At 46.4% G+C, this 15,594-nt stretch overlaps 1 protein-coding gene and 1 pseudogene across 2 annotated transcripts in view; one reads left to right on the top strand and one right to left on the bottom strand.

The window, feature by feature from the left end:
* LOC149352696 (uncharacterized) overlaps nucleotides 1–15,594 on the bottom strand; it is a 42,456-nt pseudogene that overhangs the window by 21,820 nt on the left and 5,042 nt on the right. The window lies entirely within an intron of this gene.
* Nucleotides 6,776–10,042, top strand: LOC149352698 (pfs47 receptor-like). The gene is made up of 3 exons (XM_089581923.1): nucleotides 6,776–7,043; nucleotides 8,846–9,057; nucleotides 9,681–10,042. The coding sequence occupies exons 1-3, from the start codon at nucleotides 7,022–7,024 to the stop codon at nucleotides 9,933–9,935; spliced, it is 489 nt and encodes a 162-aa protein (XP_089438049.1). The 5' UTR covers nucleotides 6,776–7,021; the 3' UTR covers nucleotides 9,936–10,042.

Genomic DNA, 15,594 nt, shown 5'->3' on the forward strand with positions numbered 1-15,594 from the left:
CTCGTGTAGTAACAACAAAAATACGTGAAATGACACCCGTAACAACCTTTTATTATCGTTAACGATTTTATTGCGGAGCAAAGCTTCAACTAAAGTTACCAAACCAGTCTTCACGGTAGCAGCGCCAGTGCGACATGGCGAGTGAATGCTGAAGCTTCCGACTGCCTTGGAAAATCGTCTTGGAGCACCACAGAACTCCGTCGGGTCCGAATGCCATTCGACTCAAATGTCCATTGAATGTGTTTGTGCAGCATGGGTATTACCGTATCTGCTCACGTAATGAACGCGCTCGCATAATTAACGCACCCCATACATGGCTGTCAAAAAGTGCAATCTTTTTGCCCCGCTTAGTAATAATCGCACCCCCTTCTTTACGCGCGCAGTCTGCTGCTGATGTTAGTGAATGCTATCAAGCGTCCTTTTTGGAATGCCCGAAGGACTGCACAATATGCGAATGTCAAGACTGCAGTATATCATCTTACAGGACGACGAGCCAATAAGAGTGTTCCGCAAGGAACCCAGAAACGAAACAACAACTCAGGAACAAGAAACGAATCGAAACCACGTCTGGTCGCAAAGGGTTTCTCGGTTCGGTCTGGCACATCAAGGATTGAAGCACTTGTTGCGGTTGGGCTTTGCGTTTCTAATGCAGTGAGTTGCACCAAAGTGAATTCTGTTTCCTGCTTAGAAAGCATTATGGGCCGCTACGCGCGCTATATGCGCGCGGGTTTAAATTCTCGAGCACGGAAACCGTGGTGAAGAGTGTGTTTTGTATTATTTCGAAGGTGAGTCACACCAGATTAAGTATTTAATCCACCAGTCTAATTTTGTTCCGCTCATACAGTTTAAAAATTTTAAAATATTTTGCCCCACGTAATGAACGCACACTGAAAATTTTTGGAGATTTTTCGGAAAAAAAAAGTGTGTGCATTATGCCAGTAAATACGGGGCTATAAGCCATAGAAGTCTACGGGATGCAAGTGTACGGGAATAATTTTATTTCGAAACAGTCACGTGAGCCACTCGCCTGAAATATTTGAAGGTGAGTCGGAAGGAGCATGCCTCATCAGCTGGCAACATTACCAGGAGGCTGGGCCGCGAGGCTGGAAATAATTCCCCCCACTTATGCCTTTTTGGCAACAAATGGTGATGTCACTTACTGTTAACTGTCATGTGTTTTCCTAACTCTATACAGGTTAGTTATTACTATCCGTAGCTCGCCTGTGGCGTTCATGATTGTCAGGACAGTTAATGGGAAGAGCACCCGCTAGAAAAGGCGTGAAGAAAAAAAAAAACACACCAAAAGCGCTGGCACGCAACTGCGTGGTTAAAAAAAGGAAATAAAAAAAAAACATTAAACAATTGATAACTGCGCACACCAGGTGCCACGAAAAGAAAATGAAAAAAAAAAGGTATAAAACATCGCTTAACATGCCAGTCGAGATAGGCAAACGCTTTCTCACGCAGCACGACATATGGCTGGCTAATCTAATCGTCTTTCAATCGCACCCTTGGTGTATGTAAACCACTCACTTGTCCTGAAACCGCGAGGTCAGCTCGTACTTACTACAGCGCGCAGCCAAATGCCAGTGAGGCGCTCCTTGCTATGATAGACTGTGTTCTTTGTGCGTTATCTGCACCTTGCGCTGCTCCCGTTAACTGTGCTGTCATTTACCAACTCGCCAAGATTTAAATCACACATACTTTGAAATTTCTTCTGTGTTAACCAACCACAGTGACTGTGTGGGTACAATGTTCTGTTGCTGAGTACAATTAAGGTCGCAAGTACCGCACACTGCTGGGGTGGCAGCCGCTAAATTTTGATTGAGACGGGCGGCTATCAGACGCTCATTTGGCGAGATTTCAGCGCTAATACCAGTTGGTGGAAATGAATTGAGAGCGTTCTGTTTGCAGCCCAATATTACCCACCCTGTAATGTAATAATAAGCTTAAAAACCCTTTCAGGGGAAAAGGCCTAAGACAAAAATTCTTTGCTCGCGCTTTGGCTCGTTCTTATTTTTCACAAAGCAGCTGATTGAGCTATGCCTTTATTTTTCGCAAAGCAGCAGTACAAAGCTTAAGCTTGACAGGCTTTAACAAACATCAGTCAAAACGAACTGTAAAGTGAAACAAACTGAACTTTGCCTCTAGGCGCGTTCCAAGAAAGCGGTAACTTAGCGTCTCATGACAGTAAGCGCGTGGAATGTTAGTCAGCATAGTTAAAGTTAATAATGTTCGCGGAATGTTGCCAGTAACGTCTCCGTTAACATTTCTTGCGCTATTCTTGGAAAGCATCTTCATGCGCCCCATCCATCTTTCTCTGGCGATGCGCACAGGCTCCCCTTGCTGTAAAATACTTGATCGAACGCTACCGCCGTGCGAGTGACACAAGGCTCAACCTTTCCTCATCTGGGCCATTTCAGCTCGTCGCGAGCGGGTGCATCGTCGCTTCACCGCCTACGCTTGGCGTCCAAGCCACGGAGAGAAAAGCTTGACGAGTAGCAACAAACTGTGCTCGCGTTCTTTATACGTGGTTCTCTCACACCCTCTCGAAATTGTCCTTTCGCACGCATCGCGAGATTGTGAAAGGGATCTATTTTCCACTGCTTCCTGCTCGGCAGAAATTCTCTTGAAATGGCGTTTTTGATTTTATGTTTCAATGAGCTATCGCCCCGACAAATGAAGCCATTTTTAAGGTCAAACTGACCTCCGTGCATGTGTGAGACGGTCGTAACGAGACAAAAGTGCAAGCCTGCCCGTTCACCGAAAAGTTGGTCATATAGCTTCCAGTCGATGGTTCCCTGTAGGGTTGCCGCCTGTTTGGTAATCCGTATCGCTGCATATAAGGTTGCTGCAAAGCGTTAATCACAAGGTAGCCGCCAGTACGTTACATTTCACGTTGTTCGTAACTGTATACGTGTACGGTTATGACAAAGAACTTCGATAAGGAAATTTTCAAATTGCAGTATGGTATCTTTAATTGTGGAAGCATATTGGAGGACGTCATCGCTACGTTGAAAGTTATTTCTTGACCCTGCCGAAACAGCCTGGAGTACAAGTCTCGTTCTTAGACACGGTGTTTCTGATGATGACTGCCGTTGCACGGAGAAATAAAACCAGAACTCTTCGGTTGCCTCAGGTTTCCCACCGTTGCCAATGCTTCCTGAAGACGCCTCCGTTCGAGGTGAATGTTGTGGCACCGACGAAAGATGCTCAGGCTGAATACCGAGACCATATAATGTGACTGAATATGCAACGAACACAACTGACGGTCTTACAAACGTTGAGTTGGCAGCACGTAGAAGTGCTGACCTGTTGAATTTCGAAAAAGAAGGAGTTCGTGTAGTCTACGTCGGAGAAGGTCAGACGGAGCACAACTCGATCGCGTTCGCTGAACACGCCCGAGTTCTCGCACATTGCCTAGGTTGCATGGATCTTTGTGTGTACTATTTTCCAATGCCACTTCGAGAGGGAGAGATAAAACTTTATTTCACCCGAAGGTGGAAGGGGTTATCGGACAGGATCTTGAGCGATGGGTGGTCCTATGTCCAAGATCCCAGTGGAGCTTGTCGTTGCTTCGGATTGCTCAATTAACATGACCTGGTCTTGCGGGTCTGAGCGGGTCAGAAACTATTCACACTGCTCGACTGACGGATTTGTAAACTGAGGTTTTATCGGGCTATCCCGACATCCGCAAATGATGTGATAGAGCGTGGCGTCCTCTCCACATCGTGCGAAGTTTGCATTAAATATAGTAGAAAAGCAGCGAACAACAGTGCCACCGCATCCGCTTTGAGCGGGACTCTGGTGAGTGTTGATGGGTAATACTTGTTGGGGGGCTAGTTGGTGCATGTTTCTAGGAAAGGGTTGTAGCGCCGAAAAAGACAACACACAGCAAGTGAGACGTGACAGGCGCAACTTCCAACTGTTTATTCACCGCGAATGCGAATGAATATAAGGCAAGCGTTCAGGAGGGTTAGCAAGAACCACAGGTGCGCGCGCGGGTTGTACAAAAATTGAAAAAAATTGAAAAAAAAAAGACAGGTGAGCCACTCAGGTGTCTCACTCCCGTGTATCTAAAAAAAGCAGTTTCATTCTTATATATGGTAATTGATGGAGTACTAACACAATCACAACAGTAACTTCTGATGTAGAAAGCCTCCAACTGTTCACGGGCTGTCTGGTCCTTACTTCTGTTTAAAACCTTCGTTTCTTTCAGCCTTGCTGCACACTTAATCTTTCTTCACCGCAGGCTTTACAGTGATGGGGCAAATGTGAACCAGTACCATTTTGTAAATCCCGATTATGTTCTGCTAATCGGTCGTTAATACAGCGGCCGGTTTTGGCAGATGTACTTCTTTCCGCACGTGAGAGGAATCTGATAGACGACTCCCACGGCACATTTAACAAACGGAGGTGCGTATTTCTTCTTACATTCAGTTTTGTTTGCCGTGTTCGGATCAGTTTTAATGCACAAGGCAGCCAGTTTTTTTTTGTGGCGGAAAAAACCACAGGAACCTTGTATTTTGTTGCCACATGCTTCAAATTGTGCGCCACCTTATGGGTGTACGGGATGAAAACCGGTCTACTTTTGGGTTTGGTGACCTCATCTTCATTGCGTTTTTTACTACAGTCTTTCTTCACTTTTCTCAGCAAAGCTTCTGCTACTGCGCATAAGATCGACGTTGGAAAGCCTGCTTGTTCCAACTTCAGAGCCTGGGTTCAAACCCAACTTCAAACTTCGAACTTCAAACCCAGGTTCGGAAGTTGGATCAAGCAGGCTTTCCAACGTCGATCTTAGGCGCAGTACGGTGCCATACATACGGTGCCATCATTGCCGACGGTGTTGCCATCCCATATCATCGCTTACACTCCCAGCGCCCCCGCTTGGTCGATACTCCCGCCTACACCGCGTCGCAGGCGAGCTCCGCCGTCCCCGCTCCTGACGCGCGAAAGCCATCGGTGTAGGAATCAAGCGAAGAACTGCGCGGCGGCGATGGACGAGCGCTGCTCGTGCCATGTCGTTTCATGTGGCTGCCTTTGGGGCGGTGTTGCCGGAATTGCTTTCGCTCGTCCTACTCGGTTTAACTACGTTAAAACCCGATCATTTGCGACATGAAAAATATCATGATAAGCCAACATTACAAAGCCAACAGTAAAGTAACAAGACTTAAGCCAACTTCATGCAATTATGCTTTCGCACGTTTATAGAATTTCATTGTCTCTCTGTCATTTTTGCTAATAATGCTACTCGTATGCTTGGTCTCCCTCGCTGTAACTTTTCCCTTGCTCCTGTGTCCTTAAAACTTATTTTATATAAGCTTCTTGTGCGCCTGAAACTAGTGTACGCCTCTTCTGTTCGGGATCCTGACGTTAAACATTTTCTGCAAACCCTCGAATCTATCTAAATTCGCTTTGCTCCTCCCCAACTTTCATTACGCCTATGTGTTTCTGGTTTATGCCTTTTTCACTAAATTAACCTCACTAATGAAAGCCTAAAACACTAGCTTTTTAGTACCCCTACTTAAGTCTTATCCCGCGCAGAGACAAATTTGGCGAAACAAACTACAAAACAACTTTGTTCCGAATTTTTCGCCCCAAAGACTAGCACATACTGGAACCACCTTCTTACCTCCGTCGTGTCCATCATCGCTCTCTGCGCCTTCAAGTCTGCTGTCTCTGATCATCTTCGTTAATCAGCCCAGTATACGTGTCTACTTCATTTTTTTTCACATCCACTCCTCTTTCTAATGCCGATTCCCTAAGAGTAAATAAATGAGAAGAAATGAGACGTCAGCTCCAAGTCGGGACAACAATTTCTTCGTGGCAAAGCCGCGGCTTTTGAGCACAGCTCAGGTCCGCACCTCATTGACTGAGAGCCGGCAAACTTGGCGCTCTATGTAAGTAGCGCTTCCTTCTCTTCCAGGTGCCCGCGTAACTCGTAATCTGTACGCTGCGCAACTATGCGCTAGCACAGCATGGATGATGGGAGCCGTCTCCGTGGCGAAGAGTTGCTTCATTTGTGAAGCTAAAGAAAGGAGAATGCCAAACGAATATTTGGAAAGCCATATTTCCAAAAGCCGGCTTCATTTGCAAAAGTTAATTATCAGCTTACGTTGGTTCGGCTGTTTGAAGGTCATTGTCCATGATTTTACATGCTTCCTCCCTTACAGATCACACAAACTGATATGACCTGCACCGACTGTTATTTCTTTTGATTAAATAACTCTGTAATATATTTAGCCTTAGTCTACATGTGCGCCCATTTTAATTTATTTCGCAGTCAAATGAAGAGCCTCAAAACAAGCTTGTAGTATATGTAAGAACAAGCAAATAAACAAACACACGAGCGAATAAAAACAAGCAAAAGCAAACCAATTAATCTTACACCCGCAAATGGCAATAGCAAACCTAGAATTCACAAAAAATAAACAATAAGGGTGTTGCAGGGTAGGAGCGAGAGGTTCCTTTGTTGTCTGTTGAAACCAGAGCGGATAAGGCAGAATTGCAGATCATTTTAGGAGTAGCAGAGATCCCAAGAGCTTCAGACAATACAACGCGGCAGTTTCAAATCAAGATTCAGGATTGTTCCCCAAGTGGTCGGCGGGAACTTTTCTGATATTGTTAGATCGATGCATTAAGACTCGGGTCATCTCGGTATATGCAGTGATATACGCTTGTGCATATCTATCTCCGCTCGCCTCTTTGAGGCCTCTCTACGGTGGCTCTTATCAGGCGCGTTTGTACTTTGCCGCGAATGGGCTTATCGGACACTGCCTTGGAAGACCAGACTGAATAACACCTCATTCCCTCGCTTTCTCTCACTCGCTCCTCCACGGTGTGCGCCGTGGGCAAGTGCGCACGTACGCTTGCTCAAGTGCCTTGCCCACCTTCAACAAGGACCTCCTTGCCCGAGATCCCTTATGCCTATATATGCTGTGAGGTTTCTGCCCGTCAGCTACCAATTCCGAGGCAGGCAAGCTGTTGTGATCTCCCGCCGAAGACACCGCCCGCTGTGACCATGGCTGACGCCGACTACTCAGGTATGTCTCAAGCAGTCGACAGCTTTGACAACGAAAGGAAGCTTAACGAGCTGATACCTTGATAGGACCTGTTCCATTTTGAAAATGACTCAATAAGGGTCTAAGTACACTGAATTCCTGCAGTGTTTCACTGGTGTGGCTTTTTGGGAACAGGTGATAAAATTTCAATCGGCGGTTTATCGCCGCATTTTTCTGCAGATTGTAAACGTGGTTGTCCAAAAATGAGTTAAAATGTGTGTTCCCAAGCTGAACTACTAGCTTTCCTGGTACTTGACGTACTTCGGCGCAAGGTGAAATGTAAGATGTTTGTGGGCATGAAGTGTGATGCTAGGCTGAGACGCTTCAGCAAGACTTCTGACGAACGCGACAGGACCTGCCGAGCTGCTTCGTAGAACGAAGAATGTCCGTGCAATGAACTGCGTGCTTTGTACTTTCATTTGCTCAAAGCAGCCACGTACGCGGTGCTGGAGCACGTACGGATGAAGGGAAAAAAGTTACTTCTGCGCAAGCCAAAGCTCAGAGACCTGTTAACTCGGGGATCGCATGGAAAGTGTGTCATTCATCGGAGCTTGAAAATATTGGAAAAGAAAAAAAAGGCGGTTTCAAGACTGCACACGTTTTGTTGATAAAACCCATGTGCGTATTTTGGTTGTTGCTTTCTAATTTCGAAACATGCTCCACTACTCGGAGGGAAGACACTTCTGGAGATTTTTTTCCGGCCAGCAGAACACTTCGATAACATGACAGCCATATTACCTGTGCTTGTGGTATCTTCAATATGCACTGAACCCATTGAAGATGCATATTGGACATGCCACTCATAGAAATAGCATAACGTTTGCGCCTGTGATTGTAGCGTTAGGTCAGCGAACTGAGCTCAACGATACGTCTTAGAGGCGTTTTTATATTTCCCCAAAGTGTTCTGAAACACCAGCAGGCTTTACCGATAGTTTTTCTTGGAAGTTGGTCGTTGTGGTTACGCCAGAGCCGTTTTCATGAATAAATTATTTTGTCGGGAATGTTTCAGTGCTTTTTGATAACTCAGTAAGGGACTGCGAATGAGGTTTACTTTTGATTCTGCAAGAGAGAAACCCGTGACGAATGTTAACGGCTTAAAAACAAGCTACAGGCTTCACTGCAGCTTTAATGCCTTCCTTGGTGAACACTCAGCTGCGGGCTTTCATCGTAATTTAATTACGTCGTTGTCAAAAGAAAACTGGGTTCAAGGTGGTGAGGTAATTTGATATTAGTTAATTCGGGGTGACATTAGGCGATGTGAATCAACTCACTCGTGAAGTGACTGCGTGTGGAATTTTCAATGCGAAGGCAACCTGAAATGAAAGCCGCTGAGATCGCATATACGGAATGTACAGAAAGAAAACAGAAGAAGGGAAGTATACCACGGGCTATGGCCGCCGCGGTGGCTCAGTGGTTATGGTGCTCGGCTGCTGACCCAAAAGACGTGGGTCCGATCCCGGCCGCGGCGGCTAGAATTTCTTTGGAGGAGATATTCTAGAGACCCGTGCACACTGTGCGATGTCAGTGCACGTTAAAGAACCCAGGTGGCCGAAATTTCCGGAGCCCTTCACTACGGCGTCTCTCATAGCCTGAGTCGCTTTGGGACGTTAAACTCCATAAACCAAACCAAACCACGGGCTATGAAAGATGATAAAGGTAGGCAAGCTACGAGAAGAGGCACTTTTGGTCAGTGATTGTTGCGGCTTCTGCGTCGTATCTTCCCGTATGTGGTGTTTGTACATGCGTGGCGGGAACCTCACTCTGTCCGCTTCTTCGCGACGCAGTGACCAAGTACCAGTGCTGCTGCGAATGGGTGACGTGCTTCGAGAACCGGCTGCCATACCACGCTCTTAGCGCGGGCACCCTGAACGGCCGGGACGTGTACGTCGCACGCGCTGTGCACGAAGGCGAGACGCTCATCGGCTGGGCGCAGCCTGACAACTCCTGCTGCTACGTCAGCTGGAGCGGCGCTGCGCACGCGCACGCTGAGTACCAGGTGTGCCTTCGTTATTTATTGCCAGAAAAGAAAAACCCAGGCGTGAGAACGTGGTTTAAAACTTCGCTCATCACTCGTCAACTACCGAGTTGCTTCGGTATATAGCTGATCCTTTGCTCGACATGACTAGAACAGCGTAAACAGCTAAGTCGGGTAGTATTATTTGCACTTTTTTATTGTCCAAAGAGGGAGAATGAAAGTAATCAAACGAAGGCAGTTCACATAAGAACGAATAACTTGGGAAGGGCAGGAAAATTTGTTCAACTTTTTTCGACATCACTTTTATTTGTGAGGCGACTGTTTCAATATTGTAAGATTTGAAAGACTATAAGAATGAACGCAACAGGCGTGCACAGAACCTAAATCCCGCGCTACATTTTGTTTTCATCAACCGTTAAGCTGGCGCTTGACACTAAGCACATGCGATTGTGTGGGCCACCCAGTGTCTATGAAATACTGACGTTGCTTCAGTACAAGTTCACCCCTACCAGTGGGGTATTACCTGAATCGCAGAATTGATGTTCAAGAGCAGCAATCACTAACCCTCCCAGACATCCACGCATTTAGGACCCGTCCTCGGTGATGGTGCAGCTAACATGCGCACGTTCCAATCGTTCGTACAGTGCTTGGCGACCGAGACCCCCGACAAAATGGCCTGGGTGCCTGCCGCCGATGGAGACCTGCCGTACGGAGCCGTGCATGGCGGTCGCGCAGCCGACAACGAGCCCCTCTTCATCGGTCGCGTCCAGACCGATGACGGCGTGCTTGTCGGAAAGGTGCACCCCAGCCACAGGACCCTCTACGTGGCGAAGGACGACCAGGAGCTCAGCTTCAACGACTACGAGGTCCTCGTCTGCAAGAGGCTCGAGCTGAGCTAGCTGACTTGCGTCGAAATGCAGGCGCTCTATCGGCAGGACGTTTGCAAAAGAGCCACTGTCCTTCGCTGATCTGGAATGAAATAAACGGTACAGTTCCTTGCACCACAGGCAGGCCCCAGTTTTCTATTGGAAATACATAAACTTCGGACTCTTATTCACGGAAAAAAGATACTAATGGACGTCTTTCGGAGGATCATCGAATGGCGTAGAATATATTACAAACAACCTAGAATATCAAGGTTATCAGAACTCGCTCATGGATCGCACGGAGCCTCGATTGTCTAATGTACACTAGTATACACTCAGAATCGGCATTCGCTCTGCGTGCAGTGATTGGCGCCTAAGCGTAAGGTGACTGAATAAAACCCTTATGGCACCCAATGCACGCTGAGGCGTCTTCTGCCGAGAGATCTTACTGTCGTTCACTACTGTGGTCCGGAATGAGTCAATAAGCATTGCCAAGCGTTTAAACATGTCAATAAGCATACGGATAGGACAGCGGCATCCGCTCCCCTGTCACACACCTTATTTCCTTAAGCGAGAATTCAAACTCGCGTTAATGGAGATTTTCTCAGACCCTGCTATTTTCAGCAACAATTCGATACACAGGAAAATTTGTCTTTTTTTTTTATTTCAAAGCGCCGTCGCCGCCCCAGAAACCTCTGTTTTCAATTTGTCACGCGTTGCTTTCAAGGATTACCCACTCTGTACCGGAGTCAGGATTTTTCCTTTAGTTGAGCTCGAATGTACCCAAGAATTAAAGCTGGCCTCAGTGCACAGAACGATGCACACACTGAACTGTAGGGGTCAACACATTCCACTTTTCAGTAGAGCTTACCTCTCAGCTTTGAATGAAGGGCGCTGTTCTGCCTGTTCTCTTCCACGATATCAGAGCCATCGAGAGCCCCCCTGCGCACGATATATCGGGTGTGGATTCCACACCTCCAGGGTAACAATAGATGGCTTTGCTACAGATATCCCGATATAAAAACTATTGTCCCAGCGGCAATTGTCGTGAACGCATGGCAAGACGCACTGGACGCTCGGCTGCTCAAGAGGACTCCTGAGGCGCAACGTGCTGATAACAGCATAGCATGACAAAATCCAAGTGCCGAACGAGCCTCTTAAGAGCCCCAAAATTCGGATGCGATTTTCAGTTTGTTCGCAATAACAGGTTCCATTTATAGCTTTAGTATTCACAAAACTTCCCAGGGAATTTTATATAGACCTTTCGAACCTGATTGTCGGCATAATTAAGGCTGGGCTGCTATTTGTACCTGGCGCTACCAATCCACCGTACCTACGGGAGGGTCGCACAGCAGCTTAGTGCAGAATAAGGCGACGCCCAGGAAGCGGTCGGTAGCGCTACATAAAAAAAGCAGACCAGCAAGCAATATGGTGGCAGTAAAGTAGGTAAGCTTGATGGAGACAGAACCAGCCACTATAAGAGGCGCTAGCGTCGATTGCAGGACAGCAAGCTGCTGTTCTGCCATGAAAGAGCCCCATCCGATTAAGTTAAGACCAGAATGGAATACAGGCACTATCTACTTTCTTTCGCGCTGTTTTTTCCACGTGTTATGCAGAATAAGAAGTTGGTGATCACTGACACCTAGTTTGCGTTGAATGATGAAGGTCTGTCCATCTAGAAGGCTGTGCCCTCCAACCGATGTGCGCCGAAGCGCGGTCTCTGTAGGCGGCGCACAAAGCAGGAAGTTTTGTTGCCAGGAGGAGAGCATTACAAGATCCTGGCGCTACTGTTGGCGAACGGCTTAACAGCTCGTGCGCTTCCTAGCCCGAGGCCATTTATAACATTTCCCCATTTTGCCTAAACTACCTGTGAATCAGCCGGTTGCTTCCTCCATTTTGGGTGGAAAAAACAGCGCGAAACGGACGGAAGACAAAGATAAAGGAAACCACACGGACGAGCGCTGACTCACAACTAATTTTTTTTATTATTCAGAAAAAACAGACATTTATAGTTAAAAAGTCACATGATCTGACGTCACTCGCGCACATGCCCAGACTAACAACAGTCTAAGAACTACATCATGAGTCAAGATTAAAACCTTACAACGCGATTTCAGAACACTGTGATTAACCGAAAAAACACGAGACAGCCAGAAACAAAAAAAAAAAAACAGACAAAGCCACTAAAAAACAAAGCACAAATCACGTGTTGTCAAGAAATGCGACCTCTTTATCGACCATCAATAAGGAAGGCTGAATGACGCATTCACCCCGTCTTTTCCGAATATGATATGCCTCAATGAGCTCCCTTGTCGTCTTATCTCTATGGCGGAATAAAATACGTGTGTGCGCGACTAAAGGTCTGCATACTTTTTTATTTTCAAGCTTGCAAGCTTTGCAGTGCTCTTTTAGATGCGAATAGTTTGAATCTGATAGTGAACGAAGATGCTCCCTAAGTCGAATATTTATACATCGGCCGGTCTGTCCTATATATACTCTTTTACATGAAAGAGGAATATAGGACAGACCGGCCGATGTATAAATATTCGACTTAGGGAGCATCTTCGTTCACTATCAGATTCAAACTATTCGCATCTAAAAGAGCACTGCAAAGCTTGCAAGCTTGAAAATAAAAAAGTATGCAGACCTTTAGTCGCGCACACACGTATTTTATTCCGCCATAGAGATAAGACGACAAGGGAGCTCATTGAGGCATATCATATTCGGAAAAGACGGGGTGAATGCGTCAGTCAGCCTTCCTTATTGATGGTCGATAAAGAGGTCGCATTTCTTGACAACACGTGATTTGTGCTTTGTTTTTTAGTGGCTTTGTCTGTTTTTTTTTTTTGTTTCTGGCTGTCTCGTGTTTTTTCGGTTAATCACAGTGTTCTGAAATCGCGTTGTAAGGTTTTAATCTTGACTCATGATGTAGTTCTTAGACTGTTGTTAGTCTGGGCATGTGCGCGAGTGACGTCAGGTCATGTGACTTTTTAACTATAAATGTCTGTTTTTTCTGAAAAAAAAAATAGTTGTGAGTCAGCGCTCGTCCGTGTGGTTTCCTTCGTCTTTGTCTTCCGTCCCTTTCGCGCTGTTTTTTCCACCCAAAAATGAACGTATACCAACTCGCCCAACTTTCCATTCTACTACAGTGGGTTGCTTCCTCCTCTAAAAAAGTCCGGAGGTGCTCTGTCTATGGCAGGAACGGGGATGCAAAATTGATTGGTCATCGATGAGCCGTAGCTAAGTATCCGCATTTGGGCGCAGTGTTCGGCCTTCAGCACCTCCGGTATGATGCCTTTAGTGGGTGGGACGCGCCACATCGGAGTGTGCATGGACTGCACGCTCGACTGTGATAAATAATGAATTAAGCCACTTCCACCGCTCTCTCTCTCTCTCAGCACACTGTCAAATAACAATGCAGTTGGTTTCCTACGAGGACAGTCAGTTTTGTGATGTGAACCGAAGACTTAAGTCGAAATATAACGAAGCTTGACAAATAATAGTAGAACCACGCCTGAAAAAGTTCCTTTCTTTGTCCGCCTTGCAAAACTTCAGAAAACCGTGCCCCCATTACCATTACTGCAGCCGGCACTTGAATCGGCACCCCGTCCGCGTGCAGATACCTTTTGTTTCGTGTGCACGTGTTGAAGGTGTACTCGTGTCACTTCGGAAAAGGACAGGCGCTCTGTGCTATCTTTCCTTTGTAACAATGGTAGAAACCTTATGTTGGCAGGCCCCGCCGCGGTGGCTCAGTGGTTACGGCGCTCGGCTGCTGGTCCGAAAGACGCGGGTTCGATTCCGGCCGCGGCGGCTGAATTTCGATGGAGGCGAAATTCTTGAGGCCCGTGTACTGTGCGATGTCAGTGCACGTTAAAGAACCCCAGGTGGTCGAAATTTCTGGAGCCCTCCACTACGGCGTCCCTCATAGCCTGACTTGCTTTGGGAGGTTAAACCCCAATAAACCAATAAACCAACCTTATGTTGGCAGAACATATTTAGGCTGCAGTATGATGTCTAATTCTAGAAAACAGCCGAAAATGCCGCACTCCATTTGATGCAGATAACAGATTTCTTCGAAATTAATTACAAAGGTTGGTTGGTTGGTTTATGGGGTTTAACGTCCCAAAGCGACTAAACCAACCAACCTAATTAAAAAGGCGTCCACTACTTTTTCGCCTTGCAATCTTAGAAATTCCTACAGTGAGCCTGCGGTTTACAATGTCTAATACTAATCGACGTCATTATTGCCACGTTTTGCGTACCAACTGACTTTCAGACCAAAGGAAACAATAGAAGCAAGGTTAAAGAATAAAATCATGTTGGACTATTGGTGGCCACCAGAAATCGAATCAGCTACGTTCGTCGCACCCATTGACACCACAGTCACAGTCACGGATATCAGCAAAGAACGTTCGGAAACCTCACCGTACAAATACACGAGATCTTTGAAGGCAGTTGCTGCAGATTTCCAGCATTCTGAGTAATCTGCTGAGAAAACAATATTCTCATATAATTCGATTGGCCACGCAGCAGTTCCTTATATTGTAATCGTAGGAATAGCAAGAATCACGCCCAAGAAGAGAGAACTTCCTGCTAGTGGCTTGAAGTTATGACAGTTCTGTAAAGGCGACTGCAGCAAGCGGCTATCGGTCACAGCATTTCGCTTTCGTCATTGAGATGCGCTTACATTGATCACCGTTCCTTAGCAAGTCACCACGGACGCAATCTGTCATAAAAATGGTTGCATCTGAATTGCCTTTCAAAAGTTTGTTTCTTATATGTTCTCCGAAACGGTAGCCAGCACGTAGAGACGTAATGACAGAATCAAGCATTGTGAATCATTGTAATGTCATGATAATTTTTCTAAGCATTGCACAAAAAAATTACAAAATATTGCACACACAGGCACCCATGCAAAAAAAGCATCATGTAAGTTGACGGACCCGGTCTGATATTTCGCACCTACAAGGTGATAGGCTACTGGACATGTGTTTGCGGGCTCGTTCCCGGCCGCTGCAGTGGAACTGAAAGGTTTCGGAATACAAAACCACGCGTGTACTGCGCTTCTGCTGCACGTCTGGAAGTTTCAAGTGGTGGAAATTAATCCGGAGTCCTTCAGTACAGAGTGCCCACAGCCTATAGTGTTGCTTCGGCACTCAATGAGCTGATACAAGATGTCTGACTTCATAGCAACTGCAAGAACTCCCTCGAATTACTCAGACCCAGCCAGACACGGCTTGGAGCGCCACGGGTGTAGAGCACTTTTTAACGCTTTATTTAAGCTTTCGCCTAAATCGTATTTAAGCACCTCACTGAAAAAAAAAAAAACATCAGCAAAAATGGAAGTTTTCCTGAGTTCTTCATGACATGCCGGTGACTACCTGTATTCTCTTCTACGCATCGCCTTTAAGTGGCATGAAACTCGCAGCTGTCATCAGTCCCGAAGCGATGTTTCCGCTTAGCCTCCCACATTGTCCGGGTCGTTGTAGAACAAGATGGAAGCAGCATTCCCTTTCACGCACTTAGCCCGAAAAAGTCCACAGGAAAATCTGCAGTGGCGCGCCGAAATCCCTGTGACTTGCTTCCGGATCAGTTCTACGCAGTTCTATTTTATTTATTTGGTCTCACGCCGTTACTCGTGGTGACTAATACTGGAGCGGCTGTTGTTTCGAAAGGCTGTCGCGTGCTAGTG

This window comes from Amblyomma mixtum, chromosome 3, assembly GCF_055824585.1.
Source record: "Amblyomma mixtum isolate Tamu chromosome 3, ASM5582458v1, whole genome shotgun sequence".
NCBI lineage: Eukaryota > Metazoa > Arthropoda > Arachnida > Ixodida > Ixodidae > Amblyomma > Amblyomma mixtum.

Coding starts and splice junctions, on each gene's coding strand:
- LOC149352698 (XM_089581923.1), top strand. CDS start 7,022: ATGGCTGACGCCGACTACTCAG. Junction 7,044..8,845: donor GGCTGACGCCGACTACTCAG/GTATGTCTCAAG, acceptor TTCGCGACGCAG/TGACCAAGTACCAGTGCTGC. Junction 9,058..9,680: donor ACGCGCACGCTGAGTACCAG/GTGTGCCTTCGT, acceptor TCGTTCGTACAG/TGCTTGGCGACCGAGACCCC.